The sequence below is a fragment of the Piliocolobus tephrosceles genome, chromosome 12 (genome assembly GCF_002776525.5).
Source record: "Piliocolobus tephrosceles isolate RC106 chromosome 12, ASM277652v3, whole genome shotgun sequence".
Lineage (NCBI taxonomy): Eukaryota > Metazoa > Chordata > Mammalia > Primates > Cercopithecidae > Piliocolobus > Piliocolobus tephrosceles.
In genome coordinates, this window is record NC_045445.1 from 111,919,101 (window position 1) to 111,931,445 (window position 12,345).

A 12,345-nucleotide genomic window follows, 5' to 3' on the forward strand; every position below is an offset into this window, starting at 1 on the left:
TGATCATTTCAGTAAAATTGATTCACTTTCATTAGTTGTTTAAGTTTCTCTGATGGTGCTTAGAAGTTTATAGGAATGCGAACACATATAATTTCTGCTCGAAATGGTTCATGTTGAAGGGATTAAGAAAATTACGGCCAGGTGCAGTGGTTCACGCCTGCAATCCCAGCACTTTGGGAGGCTGAGGTGGGTGGATCATGAGGTCAAGAGATACAGACCATCCTGGCCAACATGGTGAAACCCCACCTCTACTAAAAATACAAAAATTAGCTGAGTATGGTGGCGGGCACCTCTAGTCCCAGCTACTCGAGAGGCTGAGGCAGGAGAATTGCTTGACCTGGAAGGTGGAGGCTGCAGTGAGCCAAGATGGCGCCACTGCACTGCAGCCTGACCACAGAGCAAGACTCCGTCTCAAAAAAAAAAAAAAAAAAAAAAAAAAAGAAAAGAAAAGAAAAGAAAAAGAAAAAGAAAGAAAGAAAATTACTATATGTCTCTTTAGAGTGGAGATAGCTAATTGTAATGAATTTACACCAAAACAATAACTTACTTGAAGTCCCCAGCAGTATGGAAGGGGCTTTTCACATTCACAGTGAATTCATGAAATTGATAACACGGGCTTTCACATTTTATAATGTCCTAAAGTAAAAAAATAAAATCTTACCACATGATAATAACAAAAAATGAAGTTTCTGAATTATAAAATATAATCTTAAAAATCTATAAACCATCCATTTAATATTACACTGACAATAATTCCAACTATCAAAAGAAATTCCATGGAGAAAAACTTTCTAGGTATTCTACAGTTTCAGAAAGATTATTTTATCATTTTATTTTATTTTGTTTTTATTATCTAATCTGCTTCCCAGTGAGTTAAGACCATATGGGGGCAGATGGGGAAGTAAACAGTTGCATGTCTACCCCAGAACCACCAATGACAGGCTAAGCCCAGCCATATCTCTTAGCCACATGTGACAAAACAATGTCTTGTTTCAGATAATTTGTGTGAGAGAGTTGGGAAACGTACATGTTCATTATTCAGGAGGAAATAAGATCACACATAGGAAGTGCCAAATGCTCACTTCCTGTTCTGAGCATCACTGTCTCAAAAGGCAGTCTGTCCATATGAGCATCTCAGTGTCCTCCTCAACAACGGGCCATCACTCGACCATCCTACAATCATTTTCTCTACTTACCACTCTTGCCCTGCACACCTGAATTCTTTATAATCCATTTGGAAATCTAATGAATTTACTTATTCTGTACCATACATCCATGGTAGAAATGAATATTTAGAAGAGATAATGGCTACAAAAAGTCAATCATCATAATGTCACAACCATTTTATAAAGATTTAAAAATCTCTCTTCCCCACCCTTTGAAATAGAAACACTTAGAACTCTATCTGGAACATCGTCATCTCTCAATAAATGCCAGCATTAGCCTTATCTTTATAATAGATTTGATCCACAGGACACACAAGATAAACCGATGAAAGTTCCTGCCAGAGTATAGGAAAGTCCTTTTTTACTGCATAAACTATCAACCCTTAGTCTAGCAAAAACACAGACACAGGCCCAGAACTACTTTAACTTAAATCACAAGTATCCATGGCACAGGGATGACTCAAGAAACAGCTGCCTAAAGATAAAACGTAGAACAATAACCATGCTTTTGATACTCCATGGTCTGATAAGAGAAGCAGAGGCATAGTAGGTAAAATTTACTTACAATGTCTTTAAAATCGAGGACTTTGCCTTTAAGAGCAAAAGTCATCGTAATTCCTCTTATTGCATTCTTGGGTTTTGAAATTAATAGTAGTGAAGCTTCAGCAGGACAAAGAAAGCGACTGGTGAATTTCAGAGTGACATTAATTTCGTTTCTATTTAGTGAAAGATAAAAGAGAAAATGTTTTAACAAAAAAAGACAGCTTACAAGCATTTGTTTAATGTAGACCATGTGTCTAGTGCCTACATCCCCCTGCAAGGTACTCACTTCAGCTGCAGTTCTCAAGAAGCCTACAACCTAGTTATTATCATCGGTTAAGCTATCGTAATATATTTTGTAAAACCTGAAGTTAACTTTCAAATATATAATCTCTCAAATAAAGGATTTTCTAACAGCAAGCTACAGGAAACCATGTATGAATTGTTTTGAGGGAAATTCATAGGACATTCTGTGCTACTGTTTAGGCAAATACTTTGTCATGTCACTGGTCTCTGGTAACATGGGGAAATGTTAAGAAAGTAAGAATTCAAAAAATGCATAAAGTCATTATTGAAAATAACATTCAAAACTCATAACCAAATCATGGCAGATAATAATAGCATTTAATTAATTACAGAAAGGAATAAGGAAAATATTTTCACCTTCCTTAATGTTCAATCTGGCAGTCTAAGACATAGTATAATGGTGATTTGGAGGAGATTCCATTCACCAGTCTGTAGGAACACGACTGCACCATCGTACCCAGCAACCTTGCATGAGTCCACATAGGCCCCATATGCACTGTAAAAATGCAGCTGACAAAAGTCTTGGCAGAAACCCCATGATCCTCCTGCAATTATAAGAGCATGGAGGGTCATGAATTGCTGCTCTGGGAACATTTCTCACTTGCCTCCCTAAATTTCCTTGAGAGACTGTCACCAAACAGTTTATCATTGCTTCCTGGATCGTGATGAGGTATGAGACTTGCTTCCTTACTCCTTTAAGGGTAGAGTTACAGGCCATGAAGCTTAATGACAGCATGAATTTGGATCCTCAGCAAGAGGGTGTCTTACCATCCATAAGGCAGTGATCTGACCCGTTTTGATATTGCCCTGTACAAGGGACATGTGAATCTGGTACCTTTGATTACTCATGCTTTCACTATTTAAATAAGTAACACATTCTAAATTAAACAATGGACTCTCTATTTTGTTATTGGATCAATCTTTCAGTCTTGCCTTGCCTTGATACAGCTGTAGGTGATAAAAGTTGGGGACATTTTATCTTTGCTTTTCCTTTGGTTTTCAGCATGGTTATCATTATACATCCTATAACAGTTATTCTTTTGTATCAACTACTACCTATTATCTTTGCTTAGAATACACATATTTAAGAATGGATATGGGAATAGATTCCCTTGGTGTCAAACATTGACCTAACTGCGCCAGAACTTTTGTGCAGTTGCTGTTGAATGGGTGAGACTAGGAAGAAACAAGGAGTGAGATGAATAAGGGGCTTTCAAAAGCAATAGAAATGTTCTAAAAATAGTTTTGTAGGGAAAATTACAGCTCACATCTTGCAGGAGTGGGGGTTATTTTAATTTAGATATGTGTCCTCAACAATTTCAGTTTTGTGCAAAAGGACTCTTATGAAAACTCATCGGCATGAATTTAACTGAAAACAAAGAACATTTGACCTTGAGGATTTTTTCCGGGTATACAGGCTCAAATTATTTATTGAGATAACAGTGAGTGATTTAGAGTATTTCCAGTTATTCTAAAGTACATCACTATATAAGATCATTTATCCATTAATTCATTCATGCGATTGATATTTTTAGATAACTTATAATGTTCCAGGCACTCTTTTAGGTTTCTGAGATAACAGTAATTAGAAAAAAAAGCAAACAAACAAACAAACAAACAAAAAAACATTATTCCTGCTCCCCTGGATAGTACATATGGTAGGACATGGCCAACGTTCTACCATCACAAAATAAATGCGAAAATTACAAATTATATAGGTGCTGTGAGAGCATATAATGGGGAGTGTGATATAGTCTGAAAGGTCAGAGAAAGTGATATATTAGGTGGAATGTGAAGGATGAGAATGAGTTAACTAGATTGAAAAGGGGATGAAAGAAGGCATCCAAAGCTTCTGTTATGTGGAATTAAAATGTGTTTGAATAACTAATCAAAGGCCAGTAATGCTAAATCTTAGCAAGCAATAGGGGTGATGATGCAAGATACAGCCAACAGCAAGCTGTGAAATCATAGTGACTATCACAAAAGTGAAAGTGTACTTTGGACCATGTTAAGCATATTCAATCTATATCCAAATGTTGAGATGGGAAGCTGTTGAAATATTTTAAGCACCTTTTTAAATTTCTGTTAAAGGTTTAAATTTCTGTTAAAAATTAGCTGTCATTCTAATACAGGGGTTAGATTTCAGACAAGATTTTTAGGAGTCTATGGTGGCAGTCTAGTATAAAGATGATATTACATTAAATCGGGGTGGAATAGGTGAAGAAGGGAAAAGATACAAGGTTTATGACACAATTGGTAAAATCAATAGGATCTGGTAATGGATTGGATCTCCATGGAAGCTGATGAAAAGAGAAGCATTCAAGAATGACCATCAGCTAAAGAACACGCATTTAATGAAGGATTTTATGAACCTATACTTAAGTCTTATGAAATACATTTCAAAATAGAGTATTCTTTTATGAGATAAATAGCTGGTTCCATAAACAACCTTCTCTTAAGTATAGGTAATTATTTTTTAAATTTTGTAGTTATATTGAAGCATGTAAATGACCAGCATTCTTTTCTGAATTTGTTAGAAACTTCAGAATCAAATGTGTAGTCTATTTCAAGTAAGTTTCCTAAGTCTCCAGGCATTTCTATCACAACTATAGGCTTCATTTTAATTATTTTACCTTTTATTTTCTTTTTGCTCCAATTGCCTTTCCCTGATATTTTTTTAAAAAACTTCCTTGATATTACATATACATTGTAAGCTGTTTCAATTTAGCCTTTGGAATAGACGGAGAATAAATATACAACACATCAATGTCAGTGCACATATGGCTCAATGAAAATAATGAGAAAAAAAAAGACTGGTTTTCTAAATTTACACTTTCACTTTTATGACAATCACTCTATGGTTATAGCTAAATTTAGTCATAAAGTTAAATGCAGAAATAAATATGTTTGTTTATACGCTGGTGTAGCTGTTTAACATTTTCTATATAAATAATATGTCTGATAATTTAAATCCATAGCTGGCAGAAAGAGACATTATTAACTGTGATCTAGACAGTATCTAACAAAGAATGTGGCACACATAGATATATAATTATGTGATATCTTATAATGATAAAATTACTCATTTTTTTTTGTTTAGGAAAACAAAATATTTTCTGAGTCGTATTTGTAAAAACCAAATCCTATGAAATTATTTAGCCTAGCTAAAGAGAGCCACCTAAAATAACAGCTACCTAAAATAATTTTATTTCAAGCCTATAAAATAAAATGCATTTAGATAAGTGAGTAGTTGTTTTTTGTATGTATTCAGAATTAAGCATTACTTCTTCTGGGAAACTTTCCTTGGTTTCCTCAAGCGTGGGCAGGCACTTCTTTTTTCAGTTTTCATCTAGTTCTATATGCACATAATAAATAAAATAATTATTTAATTATTTCTTCATTATGTATTTGCTTGCTTGGCATTGTGATAGATTGTAAGCATTTGTGAGTAGTGTTGACATATTTTAATTTTTGAGTCACCAGTATTCCAACTCGAGGCAGTCATCCTAATTAATCGCTTCCTGTAAGTTCCATTATGGTACAAGGTGTTTTGCCTACATAATCACATTTATTACTGACAGCACTGTGGGTAAATAGTGTTATCCACATTTTTCAAATAAGGAAACTGAGGCTGGATCATAGAGCCTGTACATGTCAAGACTGAAACACAACATTTAATTGTTAAATGATATGAGAGAAGTTCTAAACCACAATGGCATCTGAAACCCAGATTCATCATTCATTTTCCTAAGAAAAATCTCATGAAAATTATAATAAAGAGATTTTCAAAACACAGCTGGTTAGAGGAAACCATCACCACATAAAGGGCAAGATGGGGTTCAGACAACCCTACTCCCTTCAATGCCATTATAAAATGTCAGACAATTGGGCATAAAAGCAGTATGTTTTTTCACGCTAATGTGAAGCCTACCAGTTGACATACCTGTGCACATACAGTTAAGAAATTCACTTTTCTATTGCCATGTTATTACATATGAATGAATAACCATGTGTCAGGAGGCATTTGAGCAAATCTTTTAACAGGGAACACTAAGATCAAGGTCAATAAAGCAAGTGACTTTAGAGAAAATTCAGGGATAGATGAGAACATAAAAGTGAGAGACAATTATGAAGATATGGTACCTCAATTTAAGAAGAGGATGTCACGAGATAGAAATAGCCAGAGAACAAGTGCTCTTAGCAATTTATATATATATAAATTAATATATATATGAACCAGAACTCAGACCCTTGCCAGACACTGAATCTGCTAGCACCTGGATCCCTTGGACTTCTCAGACTCCAGAACTATGAGAAATAAATTTCTGTTGTCTTTAAGCTACCTATTTTATGTTTTATTGTTATAGCACCCTGAATGGACTAAGATGGCAAATTAGTATTGAGAAGTGGATGGAGATGCTGCTGTAACAAACACCTAAAATGTCAAAGTGGCTTTGGAACTGGGTAATAGGTAGGGGCTGGAAGAACTATGAGGTGTATGCTACCAAAAAAAAAAAAAAAAGCCAACATTACTATATAAAGGCCACAAAGGGTGATTATGGTGAAGGCTCAAAAGAATACAGCTATAGATATTTTTATATAGTAAATGTTTAATAAATATTAAGCATGTTAATATTTACATACAATGCCTGTATTATGTAAACACATAAGTATGCATATGTTATAATAAACCTATGTGTGCCTATGAAAAGACTGGAAAGAAATGAACTAATAAATTGTGTTTGACGTAATTCTAGGTGATTTTTGCTATCCTGTTTATTTTTCTATAACTCAAATTTTCTACAGTGCACATTTATAATTTTATAATTTATAATAAAAGTGTTAAAGGTGTGGATTCGCTTCTATTGAACCCAGGAAGCAGAGGCTGCACTTAGCCAAGATTGTGCCACTGTACTCCAGCCTGGGCGACAGACTGAAACTCAGTCTCAATAAATCAATTAATTAATTAAAATAAAATAAAAAATATATATTTTTAAAGTTATATACATACATGATTTTAGAATGCACTGGTTTCAGTTTCCTGCAGGAAACGGAATGGTAGTACACAACAAAACCAACTTACAGTCTTATTTCTATGACCCATATGCATAAAAAACAAATTAAAATTAAATGCATACATAAAACAGCTGTTTTATGTTGTTAGAATTGTTTCAACAACTTTGGTGAGGAACTGTAGAAACATATGAATATTTGTCTGACTCTGGGTGACAATCATTTCATTAAATATCTATCAATAGTAAAATCAAAGTCACATTTTATAATTATAACACTTATTAAATCTTTGGGGTTGATATGTCTGATAATGTAAAATTTAAAAAAAAAAATACTTACCTTGGAGAAATTGTCACAACATTCCCTTTTTGGGAGAGGGAGAAGTCAGCAGCATCTCTTCCAACAATTCTAGCATTATACACTAAGTTTTGCGAGCTGGAATTTTTCAGTAGAATCTATGTAGAAGTAGAAGAGGATATAAGTAAGATTATAAAATTAAAAACTATGCAACTATATCATTTCTTATTTTTATCAAAGATAGCAATACATTTTAGTCATAAATATGGTTATTCATAATGTACACCAACTGCAGAAAGCCAGAATTTGTATTTTAAAATAACAACTACACACACACACACACACACACACATACAGTTTAGCTGAAGTGGGCAAAGAGAAGGAGCTTTCAACAAAGGGAATTACAAATGCAAAAGCATCTTATCACCAGTGATTTGAAGATCAAAATTTTCAGCTTAGATTTTATTTTTATTGCAAAGGAAAACCATTGGGGAATTTTTAAAAGGGAGCTTATATATCCAATTTACAAAAAGGATACTCTGGCTGCTCAGTGTAGAAAGTATTATAAGGAGTATAGATTTAAAAACAGTTTCAGGCTGAATATAATGGTGGCCTAGTCTAGATGTGGTAGTTCAACAAAGGGTTGGCTGTCTCTTTCCTCCTGATCCAGAGACGTGGGGAGCATTAGAAAATGAGTTGCTTTATTACAAAAGAGTACTTCTTGAAAAATGTGAGTACACAAAGTGTTTATATAAAATATAATGGAGATTCAAAAAACAATCTTTAGGAATACTGACAAAGATTTTCTTCTCAACCACACTCCAGTAAGGCTTGTCTGAGCTCTTTTATAACTAGGCCTCGCCTTTGGGCATGTCCTCAAGTGCCCAATTTTAGCAAGAATCCTGCTAAATCAGTTTAGCCAGAATTCCACAACTTCAGTATTTAATCACCCTTGATATCTAACCAAATGCCTCATCTCCTGCCATCGCTCAGGTAATGTATGATCACCCTGGCCTTCCTTTAGCAAAAATCTTACATTGGTTTAGCCAGAATCCCCCCTTACCCATATCCTGTCTTACCTTTCCTCTTAGTCATTTCCCACCCACTGATCTCCATCCTGCTCCTTGGCTATAAATTCTGACTTTTCCTTGTTTTATTTCGAGTTGAGCTCAATCTCTCTCCTCTACTGCAAAACTGCTTTGCGGTGGTCCCTATACCTATCATAATAGTCCTGAATAAAGTCTGCCTTACCATTTTAACAAGTGTCATGAATTTTTTTTTTTTCTTTAACAAGATGCCAAGGTATCACCAAAAGTTCCGACCCAGAGCATGGTGAAGATGGGGAAAAGGATAATTGGTTAAATTAGAGTGAATAAAAGGTCACTGAAAATTATGAAGTTCAGGACCTATAGTCACAGATACTCGAAGAGTGAAAAAGTAGCAGTAGGTATGGTTATAGTGAGTCATAAGGAATATGGTGAAAATCTGGTGAAAGATTAATTACTTTCCTAGTTCAATGGGAACTTTGGTAACCAACAGAACAAGTGTTTTGTTGCTAAAGCATTTTCAACTTTAGTTTCTCTAAGGATTTGAGGCCTCATGTTTTCAAATACTTAAAGACATCAATAATGGGGGCAAGACCCCCACTATAGTGTGGTAATCTTTTTGTATATACATACATACATACAAATGTATGTATTTCAAATATTCATTATCAGACCAAGTGATTTTAAGTCCCAGAGAGCTAATTCCTATTGTTTTGGAAGGAAATGTTGAAAATTATAGTAGATTTGTTGTGAACCGTTTAGATCATAAGGAAGCCATTCATTCTCACTATGTCATACATATCATGCATATGACACAACAGTATTGGACACATCTGTGGTCAGACAGTCATACCATCCAACTCCAGGATTTCACGTAGGGGTAATGAGGAGTAGATAGGAAGAAGAGCTAGCTGTTTAAAGGAACAAAGGAAAGTTTTAAAGTCTCAATTCCTTTTTGGCAATGACAGACATTCTTTATTGTGCTTCTGTGTAAATTTCGTTTCAAAAAGGAAAACAAAATTCAACTCCTTTTGAATGTCTCAGAAAATCACTGCACCCTGTGTTTTTTCACTGACCACTAATTTTTTGTACTTGTTCTAGTATTCTGTTTCTATTATTTGCCCATAGTTATAGAAATACTTTTTCACACTTTGCAAGGCTGAGGAGGGTGGATCACCTGAGGTCAGGAGTTCAAGACCAGCCTGGCCAACATGATGAAACTCCGTCTGTACTAAAAATACAAAAAAATTAGCTGGGCATGGTGGCAGGCACCTGTAATCCCAGCTACTCAGGAGGCTGAGGCAGGAGAATCGCTTGAACCTGGGAAGGCGTAGGTTGCAGTGAGCTGGGATGGTGCCACTGCACTCCAGCCTGGGCAACAAGAATGAAACTCAGAGAGGAAAGAAAGGAAAGAAAGGAAGAAAGGAAGAAAGGAAGAAAAGAAGAAAGGAAGAAAGGAAGAAAGAATGAAAGAAAGAAAAGAAAAGAAAAGAAAGAAAGAAAGAAAGAAAGAAAGAAAGAAAAGAAAAGAAAAGAAAAGAAAAGAAAAGAAAAGAAAAGAAAAGAAAAGAAAAGAAAAGAAAGAAAAGAAAGAAAGAAAGACAGATTTTCTCAATTCTAGTAGCCATTTCTGGAGCTTTTTCTATATTCTGTAACACTGATAGGGCTGGTGGTAAGAATGACTTTCTATGACTTACGCACTGCCATTCATCATGTTGATTCACAGGACCAAAATATGTAAAAGATTCTCAGCAATTTCCAAATCACTGATTTTCTTAAATAAAAGTTAAAATCAAAACTTGTTGTAATTTATTTTATCTTGCATATACATATTTTTTACTTCTTCTTTCAAAAACTTTTCTTACATTGTGAAAAATGAAAGGTATTATTTGTATAATTTTATCTATAAACTTAGGCATAAGCATTATTTCTAGCAAAAGAATAAAATAAAATGAGAAAATAAATCATGTTATATTTAAACATGATTTAATTTGATTTTTAACATCATAATTTAAATTTATTTTTAAACATTAGCCAGCATTAATATTAACTACTTAAAAATGTCAATAACAATTAAATGATATGAAGGAATACAATCATGTAGACAGAATTAGAGAATTGGTAATAATAGTTAACAGTAATAAATTATACTTAATCAAATTTACACTCTTGTCTCCCGCAGGCCTAAGCAAAAACTTTTAACTCTTCTGAAATGTTATTCTGAAGTCAAAAATTCAATATAATTATAGCTCAAGGCTAGTTATTTATCCAAAGCCCTTGACTATCACTGCAATTAGCGAATTATCATAGTAAATACTGAATTCTATGGAGTTTTATGTCTTTTTTTGACAAAAAAGGAAAGAAATAAAGTAAATAAAAGAGATTGAACCTCAGTATTTACTAACACAAACCTAGAAGAGGAGGCTTTCTTTTCACTAAATTCAGCCCTCTACATTTTGAGACAAGAACCTGGGTTTTGTGTTTTATTTTTTCAGTTTTTAATGAAATCCTTATTAACTGATGTTTACACCATCATGGAGGTTACAGTTATTTTCTCAAAGAAGTTACAATTACAGAACAAAGATCACTGTGGCATATCTTTTGAAGACCACATATGGATAAGTTTTGCATCAAAAATATAAAATTATCCTCCTTCCCAATTATATATTAAGAGAGACACATATAAAACAGCCTGAAAAAAGGAATAAACATGAATCTTATCAAAGCAGTATATTAACTTGTATACAGAATAATATTATTTTAAATCAAATGAAAATGAGTAAGAAAAGAGTCTTCATTTCATTGCAAGTGGTGATTACTCTTAAGTAAAAATTGCACCTTTTGCTCATCTAGACCTTTGGCTTAGAAGAAGCAACATTTGATAAGATTTATTCACTTTTAATAAAATTATGTCATATAGATACTTGCTGTTAATTTTGGGTTGGGAAAGAAATACCTAAAACCTCTCTTAATTGTGTAACTCCTTGTGCATTTTGACCCCAAAATTATCCTTACCTTATTCAGCGCCGTGTCATGTAGAGCACAATCAAAGGGCACCACCTTCTTAGGAAGATATGTAGGGAGTCTTTCATACATGTAGACACAAAGCATGAGCATCAGGATTGGATTTGGGTCACAGATGTCTGTGGCCTAGTTTCAAAGAAGATAAATTGAAATTAGAGGATGCATTAGTTAGAGTTCTACATAGGTAGAAAACCAATAGGATATATATCTGTATATATGCACACGCACACACACACACACACACACACATATATATATATGAATGGGAATTTATTAGGAAGAACTGGCTGAACAATCACAAAGGCAAAGTCTCACAATAGGCTGGCTACAAACTGCAGAATGACAGAAGCCAACAGGGGCTCCCAGGGAAGCCAGAAGCATGGCTCAGGCTAAGTCCCAAATCCCCAGGCCCCATTCTGAGGCGGAAGATTGAAAGCCCAAAGGAGGCTGCTGGTGTAAGTCCTAGAGTCCAAAGGCTGAAAAACCTGGAATCAGATGTCCAAGGGCAGAAGGAGAAAAAAACGCATCCTGCTCCCAAAGGGAGAAAGACATCATGACAAAAATAAAAAAGAACAAACAAACAAAAAAACAAGCAAACTGAATATCCCCTTTCTTCTGCCTCTTTGTTCTGGCCACTGCCACAGCCAGTCAGATGGTACCAACCCACACTGAGGGCATATCTTCCTTTCTCAGTCCACTGACTCCTGCAACTATCTCCTTTGGAAACACCCTCACAGACACACCTAGAAACAAAACTTTGTCAGCCATCTTGGCATCCTTCAATCCAGTCAAGTTGACACCTAATATTAATCATCAGATAAGATAACTAGATAAAAATATAAAAAGAGGAAAAGCATAGTAAATCAATTATTGAATTACTTTTAAACATTTAAAATATTTGTGATTGGCAATGACACTGAAATATAGATACAGCAATAATACTGCTCTGAATC

General features: G+C 34.4%; 1 protein-coding gene across 1 annotated transcript in view; it reads right to left on the bottom strand.

The window, feature by feature from the left end:
- CFAP47 (cilia and flagella associated protein 47) overlaps positions 1-12,345 on the bottom strand; it is a 409,569-nt gene that overhangs the window by 214,747 nt on the left and 182,477 nt on the right. The window contains 4 exon segments of the mRNA XM_031936608.1: positions 548-636; positions 1,732-1,882; positions 7,365-7,480; positions 11,384-11,518. Coding sequence (XP_031792468.1) covers positions 548-636; positions 1,732-1,882; positions 7,365-7,480; positions 11,384-11,518 — 491 coding nt within the window.